This window comes from Eleutherodactylus coqui, chromosome 2 (genome assembly GCF_035609145.1).
Source record: "Eleutherodactylus coqui strain aEleCoq1 chromosome 2, aEleCoq1.hap1, whole genome shotgun sequence".
Lineage (NCBI taxonomy): Eukaryota > Metazoa > Chordata > Amphibia > Anura > Eleutherodactylidae > Eleutherodactylus > Eleutherodactylus coqui.
In genome coordinates, this window is record NC_089838.1 from 327,660,392 (window position 1) to 327,682,066 (window position 21,675).

The 21,675-nt window shown below is 45.4% G+C and overlaps 2 protein-coding genes across 2 annotated transcripts in view; one reads left to right on the forward strand and one right to left on the reverse strand.

Moving 5' to 3' along the window:
* Positions 1-21,675, forward strand: part of LOC136613016 (uncharacterized) — a 45,043-nt gene that overhangs the window by 17,327 nt on the left and 6,041 nt on the right. The window contains exons 3-7 of the mRNA XM_066593813.1: positions 6,325-6,372; positions 7,605-7,697; positions 10,654-10,681; positions 20,825-20,862; positions 20,947-20,999. Coding sequence (XP_066449910.1) covers positions 6,325-6,372; positions 7,605-7,697; positions 10,654-10,681; positions 20,825-20,862; positions 20,947-20,999 — 260 coding nt within the window. The remainder of the gene's footprint in view (positions 1-6,324; positions 6,373-7,604; positions 7,698-10,653; positions 10,682-20,824; positions 20,863-20,946; positions 21,000-21,675) is intronic.
* Positions 12,057-19,424, reverse strand: LOC136613172 (uncharacterized). The gene is made up of 3 exons (XM_066594015.1): positions 19,148-19,424; positions 12,439-18,881; positions 12,057-12,172 (listed from the first exon to the last, which is right to left on the reverse strand). Exon 2 carries the CDS (start codon positions 18,586-18,588, stop codon positions 12,901-12,903), a length of 5,688 nt encoding a protein of 1,895 aa, XP_066450112.1. The 5' UTR covers positions 18,589-18,881; positions 19,148-19,424; the 3' UTR covers positions 12,057-12,172; positions 12,439-12,900.

Below are 21,675 nucleotides of genomic sequence, written 5' to 3' on the forward strand. Positions count from 1 at the left end.
AACTGAAGGTAAACTTCCCATCTGACAGCGCTAGCGGCAGAAGGCGCAGTTCCGAGGGCCAAGTAGCAGGGGAGGCGCGGAGATCAGGCAGCATGTTCAGCGCAGGCAGGGGAACACTCTCCAAGGCCTTTGCCAGCTTTATGGCTCCCCAGCAGGACTCCGTCACAGCTCCCCAGTCAAGGCTGAGTCGGAGGGAGCACTGTAAAAAGGTGGTGAGGGAGTACGTAGCCGATCGTACCACCGTCCACCATGATTCCTCTGCGCCATACAACTATTGGGTGTCAAAGCTGGACACGTGGCACGGACTTATGCCCTGGAGGTGCTTGCTTGCCCTGCCGCTAGCGTCTTGTCAGAGAGGGTGTTTAGTGCAGCTGGGGGAATCATCACGAACAAGCGTACCCGCCTGTCAACTGCCAGTGCCGACATGCTTACACTCATAAAGATGAACAAAGCTTGGAAAACCCAGACTTCTCTTCTTCACCGGCGGAGAGCAGCGGAACCTAAAGATTGTTTTCACTGCAACCGCAGATAAAAACACTCTTCTGTATCGCCGGGAAAACGGGGCATTTATCTTTGTCAATCTGTCTCTGACATTGGTCCTCCTCCTGCTACTCCTCCTCCAGAAACAACATGTCATCGTGCTGAACGGCCAATTTTTCTGCGGCCCAAAAGGCTCATCTACATCTACCAATGTTTTTACAAGTTTTCTACGTTTCAAAAGTATTGATACTTTAACATGAACCAATTTTTTCAACAGGGCTGCCTCCAGGCTCTGTTACAAATTAAGCAACAGTAAGCTGTATCTTTCAAAAAAAATTATGGGTTTCACCTGCCCTCTCGGTGTATAAATTTTTCAGAGGTACACTTGTACTCTTGGTACACTTTTTTTTCGGGCCCACGCCTACACTCTTATCAAACTAATTTTTCCGGCCTTCGCCTACGCTCATGGTATCCCAATGTTTCAGAGGTTGACCTATACTATTACTACAGACATTTTACTGGGGTCTGCTTTCCTGCCTATACTTCTGCTACAAGAAAGTTACAGGGGTCTGCCTATACTGCTGCCACTTACATGTTACAGGGGTCTGCCTATACTGCTGCCACTTGAATGTTACAGGGGTCTGCCGATACTTCTGCTACAGAAATGCTACTGGGATCTGCCTATAGTGTTACTACAGAAATGATACAGGGGTCTGCGTATATTTCTGCTACAAAAATGTTACTGGGGTCTGCCTATACTTCTGCCACATAAATGTTACGGGGGTCTGTCTATACTGCTGCTACAAAAATGTTACTGGGGTCTGTCTATACCTCAACAACAGAAATGGTGGTGGGGTCTGCCTATACTGCTGCTACAGAAATGATACTGGGGTCTGCCGATACTGCTGCTACATAACTGTTACTGGGGTCTGCCTATACGTCTGCCACTTAAATGTTACAGGATTCTGCCTATACTGCTGCCATTTAAATGTTACAGGAGTCTGCCTATACTTCTGCTACAATAATGTTACTGGGGTCTGCCTATACTTCTGCCACGTAAATGTTACAGGGGGTCTGCGTATACTTCTGCTACAAAAATGTTACTGGAGTCTGTCTATACTTCTACTACAGACATGTTACAGGGGTCTGCCTATGCTTCTACTACATAACTGTTACAGGGGTCTGTTTATACTGCTGCTACAATAATGTAACTGGGGTCTGCCTATACTTTTGCCACATAAATGTTACAGGGGGTCTGCTTATACTGCTGCTACAGAAATGTTACTAGGGTCTGCCTATACTTCTACTACAGACATGTTCCAGGGGTCTGCCTATGCTTCTGCAACAAAAATGTTACAGGGGTCTGCCTATACTACTGCTACAGAAATGTTACAGGGGTCTGCCTATACTGTTACTACAGAAATGTTACTCGGCTCTGTCTATACTGCTAAAACAGAAATGTTACTGGGGTCTGTCTATACTGTTACTACTGAAATGTTACAAATACTGGGCTCTGCCTGTACTGCTGAAATGTTACAGGGGTCTGCATATACTGCTGCTACACAAATGTTACAGGGGTCTGCCAATACTGCTGCTGCATAAATGTTACAGGGGTCTGCCTATACTTCTGCTAATGAAATGTTACTGAGGTCTGTCTATACTGTTACTACAGAAATGTTAATGGGGTCTCCCTAGACTTCTGCAACATAACTGTTACTGGGGTCAGCTTATACCTTTTCCACAGAAATATTACAGGGGTCTATGTATACTATGGGTGCACTAAGTCTTCCCATCGTGGTGTTCTACCTATCTGGCCCCCCAAAAACCCCGACTGACTAGGGCATGGATTGTGGGCCGAGGCCAACATGTATTTCCTCTCACGCAACCTCAGCTATCCGGGGCACTGCAATGGGATTTCTTTATGTTCCGTCTGTGTGTTCCTGCTAGCCACCCATGCTGTCGGTGCACACAGACTTGCCATAGCGGAGTTGTACCTGCCTGGCACTTTAAAAAAAAAACAAAATAGAATGTCTAGGGCATGGACTGTGGGCAGCAGCCAACATGTATTTCCTCTCACGTTACCTCAGCTATCCGGGGCACTGCAATGAGATTTCTAAATGTACCATCTGTGGGTTCGTGCTAGCCACCCATGCTGTGGGTGCACACAGACTTCCCATTGAGGTGTTTTACCTGTCTGTTACCAAAACATTGACAGACTTGGGTAGAGTGCAGAGTGCAGATGGTTTACCCCTTGCGTTGTCGATGAGGTATCCGACACCCAAACAGAATGAGTAGTGTGTGGACACATGGAGTCCCCATTACTATGTCACTCGCAGCACCTTGGGCCACACAAGGTGTTTGCTGGGACAGAGGCTGACCCAGGGCCCGCTCACATACTTCCCACACCGAGTATTGCTGCATTGTGGAGATATGTAGAAGTGCTGGGCTGGCAGCGGAGTCCCCTTTATGCCCACGTTTGCAGCTCCTGACGGAGGTGGCAAAGGATTGGAATGAAGATGGAACGTCAATCTATTATCAATTCTCAACTATGTAGATCGCGGCATGGCAAGGGTTCACAGAGGGTGCTCGCGATATAATCGCAGAGAGCCTGGCCTGTCGCCATGGCAACAGGACGCCAAACGGCGTCCTGTGTTGCCAGTGCCTGAGATCGCTGTATAAGTGATAAGGCATGGCAGGGCAGTAGCCCTGCCATGCCTTATCACAGCGATCATCAGGGCAGTGTTGGAAGTCCCCCAGGGGGACACAAATTGTGTTTAAAAAAAGATTTAAAAAATGAATTAAAAAAAAGTTTAAAAAAAACCTTTTTTATGCTTTTTCTCATATTAGCATAAAAAAAGGTTAAAAAAAATTAAAACCCCACATATTTGGTAATGTCGTGTCCGTAACGACGCGTACAATAAGCTGCACATGCTTTTGACTGTGCACGGAAAAAAGCGTAAGGGTTTTTATTGCAGAAAAGTGGAAAAACCTAAAAAATGTAAGAATTTTGGTATCGTTGTAACCGTACCGACCCGCAGAAAAAATGGATTGTGTCATTTATGCTGCATGATTACCGCTGTAAAAAAATAATCTATGGCAGAATTGATGCGTTTTCTTTCCCTGCTATCATAAAAAAAATAAAAGTTTTACAATATAGTCTATGTACCCAAAAGTGGCACCGATAAAAAAACTACAGTTCGCCACGCAAAAAACAAGCCCTTATGCGGCTGCATCAATGGAAAAATAAAAAAAGTTATGACTTTTGATAAATGGAGAAGAAAATCCACCAAAAATCATTGCCTCCTTAAGCCCAAAATAGGCCATGTCATTAAGGTATAAAACAAATAATAAATTGTCCCACCTTGCTTCATGTGCTGCAGCTCTGTTCCTGTCGGCAGGTATACTCACACGCCTTTACATTGCCATCCGGCTGCTTTGGCTTTAGTTAAACACATAAGTTCCATATATAGGAGTCCGGCTTTTGTGAGATAGTTCCTGCTTTTATTCAAATAAAGGTGGGCAAGGTTCTATGTGAACCGAAACGCGTACTCTGTCTGTTATGAGCACAAGTTTATTTGAATAAAAGCAGGAACTATCTCACAAAAGCCGGACTCCTGTATATGGAATTTACATGTCCTTAAGGGGTTAAATAGCTTTTTCTAAAAGGTATTCACGAATGAAAAAGAAATGTGAGACAAGATGCAGGGGAATAAAACGCCCATCCCCCCCACAAACACACTAAACATTGCCTATCTAACAAAGGAGGCAGTGCAGAGTCGGTAAAAGAACATTAACATTGATAAATCGCCAGGCCCAGATGGAATACACCCAATGGTACTAAGGGGACTAAGTGATGTGATGGCTAGACCACTATGTCTAATATTTATGGATACTATCAGGACTGGGGTTGTACTATTGGATTGGCGCATAGCCAATGTGGTTTCAATATACAAAAAGGGGTCTAGAAGTGAGCCTGGTAACTACAGACCGGTAAGTCTCACTTCATAATTGGAAAATATTCAAGGGATTTCAGAGAGACGCCATCCTAGAATACCTCAAGGAAAACAACAGAATAACTCCTCACCAGCATTGGTTTATGAAGGGTCGATCATGTCAGACCAATCTGATCAGCTTCTATGATGAAGTGAGCTCCAGGCTGGACCTGGGAGAGTCTATTGATCTCATATATCTGGACTTCTCTAAAGCATTTGACACCATGCCGCATAATAGGCTGATATATAAAATGAGGCAGCTCGGATTGGGTGAAAACTTGTGTATCTGGGTAAAGAACTGGCTCAGAGATAGAAAGAAGAGGGTGGTAATAAATGGTTCATACTCTGATTGGGCCACCGTCGCTAGTGGGGTGTCGCAGGGTTTAGTAGTAGGCCCCACTCTGTTAGGCCTAGTGCCCATGGCCGTGATGTGCTCTGCCAGCGGAATATCGCAGCGGAGTCCGTCACGGCGCCCCCCAGAGACCCCATACTCACCTCCGGACCTGCTGCCTGACATCCGGCATCCCGTGCTGGCGTACAGCGCATGACGCGCCAGCAGTGTCTTGTGACACGCCAGCAGCGTCACATGACGCGCCGGCCGCGTCATATAACACGGGCGTCGGTGGGCAGGGAAGCGTTTTCATGCTATCTTCTGCTGTGCTACAGCGAAAGATAGCATGACGGACGGCTTCCATTGACTGCAAAGGAAGGCGTTTGCGCGTACGCTCGCGGCAAATAAAACATGCCGCGGGTGATTACGGGTTATTTCATGGGGCGGAATTCCGTGAGCATTGCGCTATTAGGATCAATAGAGCCTAATAGCTTCAGGTCAAAGCCGCGGATTTCCGCTGCGTGATACGCGGCGGAAATACGCCCGTGGGAATTAGGCCTTAGAGGGACTGCACAGTAAAATTTCAATATTTGCAGATGATACAAAATGATATAAGATAATTAATACAACCGAAGACAATGTACGGCTACAAAAGGAAGTAGCTAAACTGACGCTTGGGTAGAAAAATGGCAAATTGCTCATTCGGGTTTTCTTTTTTCTTGTCTTCCTCTAGACCAACAAATAGGGGGTGGTTGAAACAGGCTGAACTGGAAAAACATCCCCCCCAGTGACAGTAGTCAGTCAGAGTTGATCAGGGGTCTGCTAAGACCCTGCAGCTCTCACATGCCGGGGGTCGCCGGTGATTGCTGGGTCCTGTGCAGGAAACGGTAGTGCCGCTTCCTGCATTCTGTACATGTCGCTCACTGAGCACTATGTAGCTTTTAAAGGAAAAGTGGTTAAAACCGCTTTTGTCTTCTCTTCTGTGTTTTTGGCTCTCAATGACAGCTGAGAACCTGACCTGCTTCTGCTACATTGCAGAAGCAGGAACTTTAATCCGACACCATTTTTCTACTAATACACAATTTCTTTTATTGTATATTTTTATCAAACACGGCCATCTTAATTTTTTTCCTGTCCCTCATGATCTTCAGTTCTGTGCCTTCTTTCCCTTCCTGTTATCCCCTCCCTGCTCTTCCCTGGCTCCGTCCATCACACACCCTCTCTAATCATTACCAGTCCTATAGCCTCATACACTGCACTGAAGCTGTGCCAACATACCCCCTGGCACCGCCGCTCCCCACTGCGCATGCTCTAGCCTGCCTATCTGGCCCCTGTTTAAACCCCTGACTCAGCACCCGTATTCTCTTCCACTTCTCCTGGTGTCACAGCCCCGATCCTCCTGGTAAATTCCATTACACCTGTCCTTTAGTGTCATCACTCAGAATGCCCCATCAGGCGCCCACATAGCCTTTCCCTCTGCTGTCTATTTATGTATCTCTTTTCCCCACTTTTTCTCCCTAGGTGTCACCAGCACTGTGGGTCCATTCCTCCTCTCTCCCAATAGTGATGGTAAGTTCCATCTAGTCCTCAGTTCCCCTTCCATTTTGCTTAGCAGTCCTTCCACACACTAACTATTGCACCCATCCTCCCACCCCTAGTACTTATATAATGTGCAGTTATTAATTACCTATAATGTATCTATATGGTACTTTTCACTACTGCATCCCATTTAAACATTTGAGGTCACCAATTTTTATACTAATATTTCCCACGGTTTTAGGCTTATTTTTTAATGTGCATACACATTATATGTGTACCTGTATGTGCATGTGTGTGTATGTGCATGTGTGTATATGTGTATATATATATGTGTGTGTGTGTATATATTATATATATACACACATATATATATATATATATATATATATATATATATGTGTGTGTGTGTATATATTATATATATATACATACACATATATATGCATGCATTGTGTGGTTTTACAATTAGGTTTTTGTTACTTTTTTAATACATTTATGCACTTTTTACATACATTTGTGTTCTAATTTCCCCATAATTTTTGCTGTCCACCTTTCTGCCATTATTGCCCCTTGTTGAAGCCATGATAGCTTTCTATGTTTGTATACACTCGGACGTATTATGTTTTATTTTGATGGTTCGGTGCCCTATGGTTGATTTACTGCTTGTCTGCCACCGCTGGATGCTGGTTCTAATATTTTACATCAACCTCTCATTTATTCTTGTCTAGATACTTCTGCAGTTTTTCTTTCTCTTCTCATTTCACCTCATCTATTTACATCAGTCCGATCCGACCGTGTGCATTTATGCTGCCTAGTGCTTTGGTCATTCAGCTTTAAAGTTTTTTTCCCCATTTTTTTTATTATATATATATATATATATATATATATATATATATATATAGTGTGCTGCAGCATATCGCTCATTCATTGACTGTTTCCGCTATGCTATTTTATCTTTCACTCCATACCATTTACTTTATGTCTGATTATGCGATGTGACGTGGCTCTTTACTGTTTGTTTTTATATATTGTTTTTCGTTTCCCCTCTTTTATGTTAGAGAAACTTCCACTTTCTCCAACATTGTTATTTCACCTTTCCTTTTGTATACTGGCATTTCCCTGCTTGACTGGGCACAGTGAGCGCAGCTCTGGACCGAACTGTTTATTTAACTTGGTGGATTGTAAAGCAGCAAATCGTATGATGTTATGATTTTCTGTGCTAATGTTCACTGCGCTCTAATTGGTCTCCTTTTTAAATACAGGTTTTGCTGGTAATACGTGGATATATATATTAGCCGCTGCCCTATTTGTTCTTATTTTATGTGCCGTAATCCTCATCATTTTAAAGAAGAGAGGTAAGAGGGTGATGGCGCCTCCTATTGTACAAAAGCAAAGAGTTATAAATGCCATATAAGTCTTCTGTGCAAAACAATATATCTTGAAAATACCACTCCCAATTTGTCCATGACCTAATGCTTGACTATAAGTCTACTCCTCCACCTGTAGAGAGGTATATGTACATACATACATATACAGAAGGGAGCTATGAGTCTGCTCCTCCCCCTGCAGGGTGATATATACAGAAGGGAGCTATGAGTCTGCTCCTCCTCCTGCAGGGTAATATATACAGAAGGGAGCTGTGAGTCTGCTCCTCCCCCTGCAGGGTGACATATATACAGAAAGGGGCTATGAGTCTGCTCCTCGCCCTGCAGGATGATATATACAAAAGGGAGTTATGAGTGTGCCCCTCCTCCTGCAGGGTGATATATACAGAAGGGGGCTATGAGGCTGCTCCTCTTCCTGCAGGTTGATATATACAGAAGGGGCTATGAGTCTGCTCCTCCCCCTGCAGGGTGATATGTACAGAAGGGGGCTATGAGTCTGCCCCTCCCCCTGCAGGGTGATATATACAGAAGGGGCTATGAGTCTGCTCCTCCTCCTGCAGGGTGATATATACAGCAGGGGGCTATGAGTCTGCTCCTCCTCCTGCAGGGTGATATATACAGAAGGGGCTATGAGTCTGCTCCTCCTCCACCTGCAGGGTGATATATACAGCAGGGGGCTATGAGTCTGCTCCTCCCCCTGCAGGGTGATATATACAGAAGGGAGCTATGAGTCTGCTCCTCCTCCTGCAGGGTGATATATACAGAAGGGAGCTATGAGTCTGCCCCTCCCCCTGCAGGGTGATATATACAGAAGGGGGCTATGAGTCTGCTCCTCCTCCTGCAGGGTGATATATACAGAAGGGGGCTATGAGTCTGCTCCTCCCCCTGCAGGGTGATATATACAGAAGGGGCTATGAGTCTGCTCCTCCACCTGCAGGGTGATATATACAGCAGGGGGCTATGAGTCTGCTCCTCCCCCTGCAGGGTGATATATACAGCAGGGGGCTATGAGTCTGCTCCTCCCCCTGCAGGGTGATATATACAGAAGGGGGCTATGAGTCTGCTCCTCCCCTGCAGGGTGATATATACAGCAGGGGGCTATGAGTCTGCTCCTCCTCCTGCAGGGTGATATATACAGAAGGGGCTATGAGTCTGCTCCTCCTCCACCTGCAGGGTGATATATACAGCAGGGGGCTATGAGTCTGCTCCTCCCCCTGCAGGGTGATATATACAGAAGGGAGCTATGAGTCTGCTCCTCCTCCTGCAGGGTGATATATACAGAAGGGAGCTATGAGTCTGCCCCTCCCCCTGCAGGGTGATATATACAGAAGGGGGCTATGAGTCTGCTCCTCCTCCTGCAGGGTGATATATACAGAAGGGGGCTATGAGTCTGCTCCTCCCCCTGCAGGGTGATATATACAGAAGGGGCTATGAGTCTGCTCCTCCACCTGCAGGGTGATATATACAGCAGGGGGCTATGAGTCTGCTCCTCACCCTGCAGGGTGATATATACAGAAGGGAGCTATGAGTCTGCTCCTCCTCCTGCAGGGTGATATATACAGAAGGGAGCTATGAGTCTGCCCCTCCCCCTGCAGGGTGATATATACAGAAGGGGGCTATGAGTCTGCTCCTCCTCCTGCAGGGTGATATATACAGAAGGGGGCTATGAGTCTGCTCCTCCCCCTGCAGGGTGATATATACAGAAGGGGCTATGAGTCTGCTCCTCCACCTGCAGGGTGATATATACAGCAGGGGGCTATGAGTCTGCTCCTCCCCCTGCAGGGTGATATATACAGAAGGGGGCTATGAGTCTGCTCCTCCCCCTGCAGGGTGATATATACAGAAGGGGGCTATGAGTCTGCTCCTCCCCTGCAGGGTGATATATACAGCAGGGGGCTATGAGTCTGCTCCTCCTCCTGCAGGGTGATATATACAGAAGGGAGCTATGAGTCTGCCCCTCCTCCTGCAGGGTGATATATACAGAAGGGAGCTATGAGTCTGCCCCTCCTCCTGCAGGGTGATATATACAGAAGGGGGCTATGAGTCTGCTCCTCTTCCTGCAGGTTGATATATACAGAAGGGGCTATGAGTCTGCTCCTCCTCCTGCAGGGTGATATATACAGAAGGGAGCTATGAGTGTGCTCCTCCCCCTGCAGGATGATATATACAGAAGGGGGCTATGAGTCTGCTCCTCCTGTAAGGTGATATATACAGAAGGTAGCTATGAGTCTGCTCCACCTCCTGCAGGGTGATATATACAGAAGGGAGCTATGAGTCTGCCCCTCCTGTAAGGTGATATATACAGAAGGTAGCTATGAGTCTGCTCCACCTCCTGCAGGGTGATATATACAGAAGGGGGCTATGAGTCTGCTCCTCCCCCTGCAGGATGATATATACAGAAGGGGGCTATGAGTCTGCTCCTCCTGTAAGGTGATATATACAGAAGGTAGCTATGAGTCTGCTCCTCCTCCTGCAGGGTGATATATACAGAAGGGAGCTATGAGTCTGCCCCTCCTGTAAGGTGATATATACAGAAGGTAGCTATGAGTCTGCTCCACCTCCTGCAGGGTGATATATACAGAAGGGAGCTATGAGTCTGCTCCTCCTCCTGCAGGGTGATATATACAGAAGGGGCTATGAGTCTGCTCCTCCTCCTGCAGGGTGATATATACAGAAGGGGGCTATGAGTCTGCTCCTCCTCCTGCAGGGTGATATATACAGAAGGGGGCTATGAGTCTGCTCCTCCTCCTGTAGGGTGATCTATACAGAAGGGGGCTATAAGTCTGCTCCTCCTCCTGTAGGGTGATCTATACAGAAGGGGGCTATAAGTCTGCTCCTCCTCCTGCAGGGTGATATATACAGAAGGGGGCTACATGTTTCTAAATAGGCAGTCAGTTGTAACAATTAACTGTTGTTTCTCTTTCAGGCGTGATATGTCGGAGTCGTCGTGGACTGTAAGTAGTTTCATAATATACATTATAGATATATTTTATTTGCCAGCTCCTTGTGAAATACACATAAACAGCACAATGCTCGGCCAGTCTGGCACCACAAGTGCTGGTAATTGTTGATGTTAATACAATATCTATGGTAATCCATGATCTGTCTTTTACCTATTGAAGTACTTCTATGGAGATCTGTAAGTTAAGATTTCAGTTCATACTGGCATTCTGCTTTATTTATTCCAATTTCCTCACTTTTTAATAATTATACCTTAACTGGTATAGAAATCAGCTCTCCCTGTTCTGACTTCCTCTTGGGCTTGTGGTGAGCTTATGCTTATACACAAAAGCCAAATCAGAACAAGAAGAGCTGCAGTATAAAGCATGTGTGAGGAGTAGAGGAGAAGCTTAAAACAGGAGGTGGTTCTTCCTACATCAGGCTCCTTTATATTTAGACTGACCTGATGTTCACTACACGAACATAAAAAGCTTGGAATAAGGGTGCCTTTCCACTAGCCTTTTTTTATCGCTGCATTTTTTTTAACGCGATTCTCAATGGGACTTTCTAATGTTAAAAACACAATGCAATTGTGTTTTTGGTGCACTGCGTTGCATTTTTAACATTAGAAAGTCCCATTGGCAATCGCATTAAAAAAAATGCAGTGATAAAAAAAAAGGCTAGTGGAAAGGAGCCCTAATGGTTATAAATGTTTTAAGAATAGAGATGAGCGAACGTACTCGGTAAGGGCGATTTCGCAATCGAGCACCGCGATTTTCGAGTACTTCACTACTCGGGTGAAAAGATTCGGGGGGCGCCGTGGGTGAGCGGGGGGTTGCAGAGGGGAGTGGGGGGGAGAGGGAGAGAGAGAGGGCTCCCCCCTGTTCCCCGCTGCTACCCCCCGCTCCACCATGCCAGGCCCCGCCCCCCGGCGCCCCCCGAATCTTTTCACCCGAGTAGTGAAGTACTTGAAAATCGCGGTGCTCGATTGCGAAATTGGCCTTACCGAGTACGTTCGCTCATCTCTATTTAAGAACTATTGCCCTGGGGATTCGGCTTGAACAGTTCACAGTCCATGGCTTGGTCTTCCACAATTTGGGGAAATGGCAACAGGCAATTAGTGTATAATACATGTAAGTATATTACACTACTTAGTATAGTATATGCTACTGTGGAGCCCCCAATACACTCAGTCTATCTTGCAGTAATATCTTATATTTCTGTTCTGTCTCTGTCTTTCCATCTTTTTTTTCTGTCTCTTTCTCTCTCTGTGATTGCCGTGGGTGTCTCTCTCTGTCTCGTGTGTGTGTGTGTGTGTCTCTCTCTCTGTCTGCTGTGTGTATCTCTGTGTGTGTCACGTCTTGCCAATGCAGGATTGGAGCCGCAGGTGTTGTTCTGTCCTCCCTATGAGTGGAGCATAAGTAGACAGGCAGATAACCTTCCCTGCAACACAATGACGATGGAGCAATGTCCGCTTTCAACTTTATTGCAAGGTAGAGGTAAAACTGTAGAACAAAGAAAATGATGCACTTAGCAATGTACACTAACATAGCAGTACATAGAATACATTACATACATGTGAGAAGACAGGAAGCATGTAATACAGCCATGAGAGATGATAAGTGTGCGTGCGCATACACTAGGACACATGCTCTGCTATCTGAATAACACACATAAGACTAGAAACTATAAAAGTGGTATAATGATGGAACTGCAAACATATATACACAGGATGCTAAGAGTAGGACATCAGGTAGAAGTTATCACATACCGACGATGCCACTGTGAGCCTGGATAATAAAGGTTTGCAGAGGGTCTCTAGAGCAGTCCAGACATGGAGGGAATGTGCCAGAAAATGGCTACTGTGGGCTGAGCTGATGATGTCACTGAGGTCATGGGTAAAGGGTACAGCATCCCTCAGAGGACAAAATACACTGAGGCTCAGTATATGAATGCACACTAGATGGAGCCCTAACAGAAAGTCCATCTAATAATGCCAGAAATAAAGCAATATCATATACCTTATACAGTACAGACAATTTTACTGAACAGAGACTGCCAAAGGCATGACACTCCCCGTCTGGTAACCCAAGGTTACCACATTAAGACCTCTTCGTTGTGAGTAATAAAATTAGTTCTGTAACAGGTCTGAAGAAGAGTTTAGGCTCATTTTGTTTGCACAATTTGACTTCCACCTTTCTGACTTTCCCGTCTTCACTAGGAAAAACCTTGGTTATGAGTCCCATAGGCCATTCGTTTCTTTTTGACTGAGAGTCCTTGACAAGAACAACATTGCAACTTCCATGTTGGGTTTACTGGAATGCCACTTATTCCTAGTCTGTAAAGTTGAGATGTATTGTTTCCTCCACTTTTCCCAAAACACATTTGCCAAGCTTTGTACCCGTCTCCATTGACACTTGTACAAGTCTTTAGAATCAAACTCACCAGCAGGAGCTGTAATTGCATCGAACTTTTGCGTGAGTAGAGTAGAAGGAGTTAGCAAAGGAGGGTCATCTGGATCTCTGGATATTGGCATTAATGGTCTCGCATTTATGATAGCTACTACTTCAGCCATAAGAGTTGTGAGGGTCTCATGGGTGAGTCTTGAAGTGCCCTCGTGGAGGAATATCGAATCAAGGATCCTACGTGCTATGCCGATCATACGCTCCCATGAGCCGCCCATGTGAGAAGAATGTGGAGGGTTAAATGACCATGTGCAACCTTGGTTCGCAAGATATCTTCTTACATGGTCGCTGTCAATGTTTGAGGGAATATTCAACTCTTTACACGCTCCAATGAAATTGGTACCTCTATCAGAACGGATTTGCTTGACTGGACCTCTTATAGAAATGAAGCGTCTTAATGCATTTATGAAGCTGGATGTGTCCAAAGACTCAATAACTTCTATGTGCACTGCCCTGATGCTCATACAAGTGAATAGGACAGCCCAGCGTTTGCTGTTTGCTTCGCCTCCTCTAGTGCGCCGCGTGGTGACGGACCATGGGCCAAACACGTCGAGCCCAACATTTGTGAACGGTGGTTCAGTGCTGAGTCGGTCAGCAGGGAGGCTAGCCATTTTCTGCGACTGAAACGTACCACGGAGTTTCCGGCATGTAACACATCTGAAAATGACATTACTCACAAGTCTTTTGGCTCCAACTATCCAAAATCCAGCTGTACATAGAGCTCCCTCAGTGAACAAACGTCCCTGGTGTTTAGTCTGTTCATGGTAATGCCGCACAAGTAGAGACGCAACATGATCGTTAGGGAGTATTACAGGATGGCACTCGTTACTATCAAGCTGTGCATTTGAGACACGTCCTCCAACTCTCAACAGTCCATTAGCATCTATATATGGGTCAAGTTTCCTGAGGGAACTATCTTTAGGCACATTCTTTTGATTTTGGAGTGATTCTAATTCTCTTGCGTAAATCTCTTGTTGCACACAATGGATGACAACGTCCTTGGCCTGTGTAAGTTCATCCACTGTATAGCCCTTTGGACAGCGGTGCCAACCTCTGCAATGACTTGATCTTGCTGGCGTGGCTCTGAAGGTTCTGGCGATATGAATTAAGCAACTTACAGCGCGGTTTAGTGACTTCCAAGTTGAGAACCTGTTAAAACGTTTAGATCCCAGCTGTTTGCTAGAAAGTGTCGTAATGAGCGTGGAAACTTGAGGGCGAACCTCTGCATCGGAATCTGGGTCTAGCAGTTCATAGGTGCTTTTCTTGTGAGTATCCAGTACTGGTTTATAAAGGAAAGTTGGCCCTGTGAGCCATGTGGTATCTTTAAGGAGTGGTGCTGGTACAGCTCTTGTAGCATGATCTGCTGGGTTGTGATCAGTCGGTACATAGCGCCACTGAGTAGGTTTTGATGACTTTCTAATCCTATGGACTCTGTTATGCACATACACATAGAATCTCCTAGACTCATTGTAAATGTAGCCCAGCACTACTTTGCTATCTGTATGAAATTCTGTGTCATCAAGTGTCATATCTATTTCTGTCACAATGAGTTCAGCTAGTTCTACTGCCAGAACGGCAGCACAAAGCTCCAGCCTCGGTATGGTAGGCTCAGGAGATGGTGCCAGTTTTGCCTTTCCAATCACAAACCCAATATGTGTCTGGCCCTTAATGTCAATCGTTTTGAGGTAGGCAACTGCAGCAATTGCTTTCACTGAGGCATCACAAAATACACACAGCTCTTTAGACTTGACCTCTGCAATAGGCACGTGTGCATACGGCCTAGGAACGTGTAGGTCGGATAATGCTACCAGGGAGTCTCTCCACTTTACCCACAATGTCTCCTTCTCTGGGGAAAGTGGGGAGTCCCAATCGCATGTATCTGCAGTCAAGTCTCTGAGCAGCATCTTACCTTGAATGGTCACGGGAGCTGCAAACCCAAGCGGGTCGTAGATGCTGTTGATCGTAGATAGGACACCGCGTCGTGTGAATGGTTTTGGCTTTTGATCCACCTGAAAGGTAAAGGTGTCGTTGTTGAGGTCCCAGTTGAGCCCTAGGCTGCGCTGCAAGGGTATTGTGGCCGTTGCCAAGTCTAGATCCTTCAGGTCATTGGCGTGATCTTGAGTGGGAAAGGCTTTCATGACAGCCTTGCTGTTTGAAGCTATCTTATGGAGTTTGAGGTTCGAACAAGCAAGCATACTTTGGGTTCTTTTGAGTAGGTCGATTGCTGCATCTGGTGATGGAAGTGATTTCAGGCCATCGTCCACATAAAAGTCTCTTTCTACAAACTGCCTGACATCTTGTCCATATTCTTCTTCACCTTCTCGGGCAGACCTTTTGAGTCCATAGATGGCGACTGCAGGAGATGGGCTGTTGCCAAAAACATGTACTTTCATTCGGTATTCCATTATGTCTTTGGTTTGGTCGTTGTCTTTAAACCAGAAGAATCTCAAGAAGTTCCTATGTTCTTCTTTCACTAGAAAACAATGAAACATCTGCTGTATGTCGGCAACAATGGAAATTAATCCTTTACGGAACCTAATGAGCACTCCTAATAGTGTGTTATTGAGGTCTGGTCCGGTCATGAGAGCATCATTGAGGGAGACTCCTTCATACTGTGAACTGGAGTCAAATACTACCCGGATCTGTCCTGGCTTCTTAGGGTGGTAGACACCAAAGATTGGCAGGTACCAGTGTTCCTCCTTTTCTCTTAGAGGTGGAGCAACTTCCGCATGACCGTTTCCAAATATCTTCCCCATGAATGTGAAGAAATGTTCACTCATATCTGGCCTTCTTAGAAGGTTGCGTCTGAGTGAGAAAAAGCGCTTCAGTGCTTGATCTCTGTTGTCGGGGAGATGGCGTCTCTGAGTTTTGAAAGGAAGTGGTGCCACCCAATTGTTTGCTTCATCTTTGAAAAAGCCTTGTTCCATTATGTCCAAGAAGGCTTCGTCTTCAATAGAGGGGGCAATTTTGTGGTCGTCCTTTGTCCTCTGGAACACTGTGCACCCTAAGTGGTCTCTGTCTTCGTCACAGAAATGGGTCCCGATTTCCGTAGAGTCAGAGTATGAAATACTGCTAGGTGTGTCTCTTATAAGGAACCTGTTAGGACAAGGCTGGAAGAAGGATGGACGTCCATTTTCCAGTGTATTAGTGCAATAGGAGTTTACCGTGGATGGTTTGTGGACATTTCCTAGGCAGACGTCACCTACAATGACCCATCCTAGGTCTAGTTTCTGTGCAAATGGAGAATTCTGAGGGCCATTTACCTGTTTTCTGACCTTGTGGACTCTTATGATGTCCCTTCCAAGCAGAAGCACTATTTGAGCCTTAGGATCTAAGGCAGGGATGAGATGGGCCATGGTCTTCAAGTGCTTATGTGGTAATGCCGCTTCAGGCGTTGGAATCTCCTCTCTGTTGTTTGGAATTTGATTACATTCTATCAGTTTAGGTAGAGGCAGGGATGTTTCACCATCCATGGATTCTATTTGAAAACCAGTAGCTCTTCTTCCGGCTTCTTCAGTCACACCTGTGCAAGTCTTAAGTGAATATGGAGAGCTATGTCCTTCAATGTTGAAGATGTCGAAGAAAGTAGAGCTGGCAAGGGACCTGTTGCTTTGATCGTCAAGAATGGTATACAACCTTACAGCCATTTCTTTGTGTCCAATTGGATAAACTTTAACAAGACAAATCTTAGAGCAGGATTTACCTCTGAGGCCCTCTCCACAGACTTGGGTACACTGGGGTGACACTTCAGGAAGTACTGTGACTTTCTCCTCCCCGCCATGCTCTGTAGCCTGGTCTGAAGGCGTGAGAGTCCATGGGGCGGGCTCAGGATGTAAGGCCGTGGTATGCTCCTTACTATGACATTCTGAACACTCGATGTTTGCTGTACAGTCCTTCGCCCTATGAGATGTTGAGGCACAACACTTGTAGCAAATCTGGTTTTCCTTGAGAAAGGCTTTCCGGTCCTTAAGAGTTTTTTCCCTGAATCCTCTACATTTCTGCAATGGGTGAGGCTTCTTATGTAGAGGGCAGTCTTTGCAAGGGTCTCTTGTTGAGGGATGCACAGCAGATATGCTGGTTTTGTGTACTGCAACAGGTGTAGCTTTCAGGTTACGAAGTGAAGCAGGTTTGTTAGTTCTGATGTAAGCGGTTTCAAATGTTGAGAAGTCAAAACTTGGGTCGTTCCTAGTCTTTGATTGTTGGCTTATGAAATCCACAAAAAAGGAGAATGGAGGGAATGAGACGTTGTGCTGTTGTTTGTACTTGGAGCCTTGAGTAATCCACTTTTCTTGTAGACTGTAAGGTAATTTCTGTACAATGGGGTTGACACCACGTGCTGTGTCTAAAAATGAGAGACCTTGCAAGTCTCCCTCACCTTTAGCAACTTCGAGTTCCATCAGCAGGTCACTTAATTCTCTCAGCTTCTGAAATCCTTTATTGGGAATCTTAGGAAAATCCTCAATCCTTTTGAAGAGTGCATTTTCTATCACTTCTGGTGAGCCATAACACTCCTCCAGTCTTTCCCATATCATTTTTAGTCCTCTGCTTGGGTAGTTAATGTTGATGTCTCTAATTCGCTTTGCATGTTCTGCTGACTCGTTGCCTAACCATTTGACTAGGAGGTCGACTTCTTCACTTACAGACAGGTCGAGATCTTTGATCATATTTCTGAATGACGAACGCCATGCTCTATAGCCTTCAGGTCTGTCATTAAACTTTGTGAGTCCTTTAGTTATTAGCTCACGTCGTGCAAAGAATTTGACGAGGTCTGTCATACCTTGATCTCTGCGTGGTAGATCTGAAGGTAAGTTGCTTTGTGGAGGTCCTATTGAGTTACAGCGATTCTTTGACATGCTGCTATGATAATAGTCACAGTCTAAAGGTTCATTCTTATTGGTGGCGACCGTGGTACTCCAAACATTTGTTGGTTCAAGCTTAGGTTGTACTGAGGGCCGACTGAATATCAAACTGCTATCTAATTTGATGTTGGGCATTTGGTGTGCTGAGGTCACTTGCTGTGTTACCGGTTGCTGGCGGAGCTCTTTTTGGAGGTTTGACTCCTCTCCCGGATCTGAGCACGAGTCGTCACCCGAGTTGGCATGTAGCTGAACATAGTCTGAAGTACGCTGGAGATTGTCTTGGTGACCAGAACTGCGCCTAGACATGTTGCTGAATCTTTCACTTGCGTAGATCGCTGCTTCTTCCAAAGCCTCTGCTTCAGCCACAGCAGCTGCAGCTTCTTTCTCTACTGATAGTTTTTCCAGTGCTGCTTCCATGCGTGCTTTCTCTACTTTTAATTGCCTTTCTTGCTCAGCATAATGCACTCGCATTTTGGCGGCTTCCGCTTTTGCACGAGCAATGGCGACTGTAGAGCTACTCACTGACCCTTTTGAGCTTCTGGAGCTAGCTGAGATGTGAGACCTTGTCTCATACAGTCCAGTCTCTAACGTTGACATGGTGACGCTCCGGACGAGCTTACGTGCTTACCGCTGTAGTGGGCGTCCTGTAGCAGTATCTCTGCGTATAGCACAAAACGTGGTTTAGTATCCTGCTGTCTAGACTGCTGGTGCCCTGTGTCCAGCCTGTGAGAAGTCCCTGTTTCTCTATCCAGCCTGCGAAGGGGCCGTCGTTTTACTGTTCTGTCCTCCCTATGAGTGGAGCATAAGTAGACAGGCAGATAACCTTCCCTGCAACACAATGACGATGGAGCAATGTCCGCTTTCAACTTTATTGCAAGGTAGAGGTAAAACTGTAGAACAAAGAAAATGATGCACTTAGCAATGTACACTAACATAGCAGTACATAGAATACATTACATACATGTGAGAAGACAGGAAGCATGTAATACAGCCATGAGAGATGATAAGTGTGCATGCGCATACACTAGGACACATGCTCTGCTATCTGAATAACACACATAAGACTAGAAACTATAAAAGTGGTATAATCATGGAACTGCAAACATATATACACAGGATGCTAAGAGTAGGACATCAGGTAGAAGTTATCACATACCGACGATGCCACTGTGAGCCTGGATAATAAAGGTTTCCAGAGGGTCTCTAGAGCAGTCCAGACATGGAGGGAATGTGCCAGAAAATGGCTACTGTGGGCTGAGCTGATGATGTCACTGAGGTCATGGGTAAAGGGTACAGCATCCCTCAGAGGACAAAATACACTGAGGCTCAGTATATGAATGCACACTAGATGGAGCCCTAACAGAAAGTCCATCTAATAATGCCAGAAATAAAGCAATATCATATACCTTATACAGTACAGACAATTTTACTGAACAGAGACTGCCAAAGGCATGACAGGTGTAGTAGCCGAGCCGGTCAGTCACAGTATGCGGTACAAATGGATGAAACAGAAGTGTAGTCAATGGAAGCCAAAGGTCAGCAGCAGGAGGTATCGATGTGCAGTAGAGGAGCAGGAGGAACAGGCGTTTGTTCCCCATGGTCGAACACAATATTCACGCACTGGGGGAGTGGCAAAGCCAGGCTTTTATAGAAAGTGCCATCAGGAACAGGGGCAGGGTCAGGACCAGGAGGCAAGACCTAGGTAACTAGAGAAATATGCAACAAGGCTAGGTTTCAGCAAGGGAATTGTCCAAGTGCTGGCTTAGCCTAGTGGAGAGAGCTGCCAACTGGGACACAAGAGGTTGTGGGTTTGAGCCCTGACAGTAGGACCCCGCTCTGAGGATGACCTCCAGACATCCCAGGTACTGGTTTCCCGGGGTATATCCTGTGAAACTCCTTTCTTAGCCTCAGAGCATGCACATTTTCCTCTGACCCATACCCTTGCCACGTCACAAGATACTGTATTTTACCTCTCTGGAGTCTAGAATCTTCTCCACCACTAACTCGTCCTGGCCCTAAATTTTCACAGGAGGGGGAGGCGGTTGATGTCTTCCCACAAAAGTATTCTCGTGAAATGGCTTTAATAGAGAAATGCACCTGGAAATATATCCAGCATTGATTTAGGAAACCTCGGTATTGGCGACAATCTCCTGCAAATTTTGGTTGCAATGGCATGCGAACGTCTGGCCCTGAATCACGCATCTCCATGAGTTGCCTCTGTAATCCCTTAATTTCATGTTGCATAGCAGCAACCCTTTACTGGTAGGAGACACAGAACTCTTGGCGCTCTGTGACCGGTTTCCTGTGTGTGGCTACTATGGACTCCATTTTAGGGGGCGTGATTATCTTGTCGTGTCTTACCGATGCTGTAGTAGCTGAGCTGGTCACTGGAGAGTAGTCAGAATAGCCAGGAGTCATTATCAGGAAGTCACGGTATGCGGTACAAATGGATGTGACGGAAGCATGGTCGATGGAAGCCAAAGCAGCAGGAGGTATCAATATGCAGTAGAGGAGCAACTGAGGGTACTTTCACATGTAGCGATAATCACTCGCCTTAGCGAATGACCAAACTATGTCACAGTTCACTCGGTCAGTTTAAACACAAAGATATATTGTTTGTTTGTTTGTTTTTTTTAACTGGGTAGTTCAGTTGTTCTCACTCACTGGTTCTGAGGACTGAACAATCAGAGTTTGAAATAAATGACCAGAAAACAAGCCAACGATGATTTTCATGCTTACATAAAATGAATGATAAGCGAGCGAATTCAGCTTTCAATCGTTGGTCCGCTGTAATAAAAGGTTTATAATTACTTAAGCTGCTTCCTTTTTTTAGGGACATCGCATTAAAAGAGCAGAATCCTTCTGAGAATGGTGAGTCGGGTCGCATACCGGGGGGAGATGTCTCTCTTGTTCCATTATGAGGATGTTATACTTAAAGTGTTTATTTTCTTTTAGTGCCAACGCCAAATGCCGCCGCCGCTGCCAGCGCTCCGCCAATGGCTCCAGAGGTGAGATTTACAAATAAGGCCGACAGTTGGAGGCGTTTTTAATTTCCTTTCTCTTGATCATGATTTAACCCCTTCCCACTGCAGCCCTTTTTTTGTTTTCATTTTTTCCATCCCTACTTTTTTTTTCGGGTGACATATCTTGATTTTTATGGTCCGAGTTCTATTTTTTTAATGGTACCATTTAACGTACCCAGTAATGTATTGAAAAATGTTTAAGGGTTTTTTAAGTGAGGTGATGTGGGAAAAACTCACACTTCTGCTATTTTTGGGAGATTTTTGTTTTTGCACGATTCAGTGAAGTAAAAATGACATCTTTATTCTGTTTGTACTGTTACAAGTGTAACAGTACTGCGCGCTCGTGTGGATGGGACGGACTATCAATTCAAAGATCCAGTAGATTGTACGGGATCATCAATCTTGTGTATTAAATGAAATATATAGAGCAACGCGTTTCGGCAGATATGCCTTTCTAAAGCTCAGAACATCACAGTTACATAAAACAAATATATATACTCTTACATGATCAGTAGTCTTGCTGTTGGAGGACGCCGTGTGTCCTCCTCTGATGTCACAGAGGGGAATCTCAGTGTGAAGGCTGTCACATGCACGCTCATTCCATGTAACGCATGTTGCCTTCCATATTCAGAAACAACTTTATTGCACTGTGTCAATAAGA

Excerpts from the sequence above, each read along its gene's own strand:
- LOC136613172 (XM_066594015.1), bottom strand. The coding sequence starts at position 18,588 with ATGTCAACGTTAGAGACTGGACTGTATGAGACAAGGTCTCACATCTCA.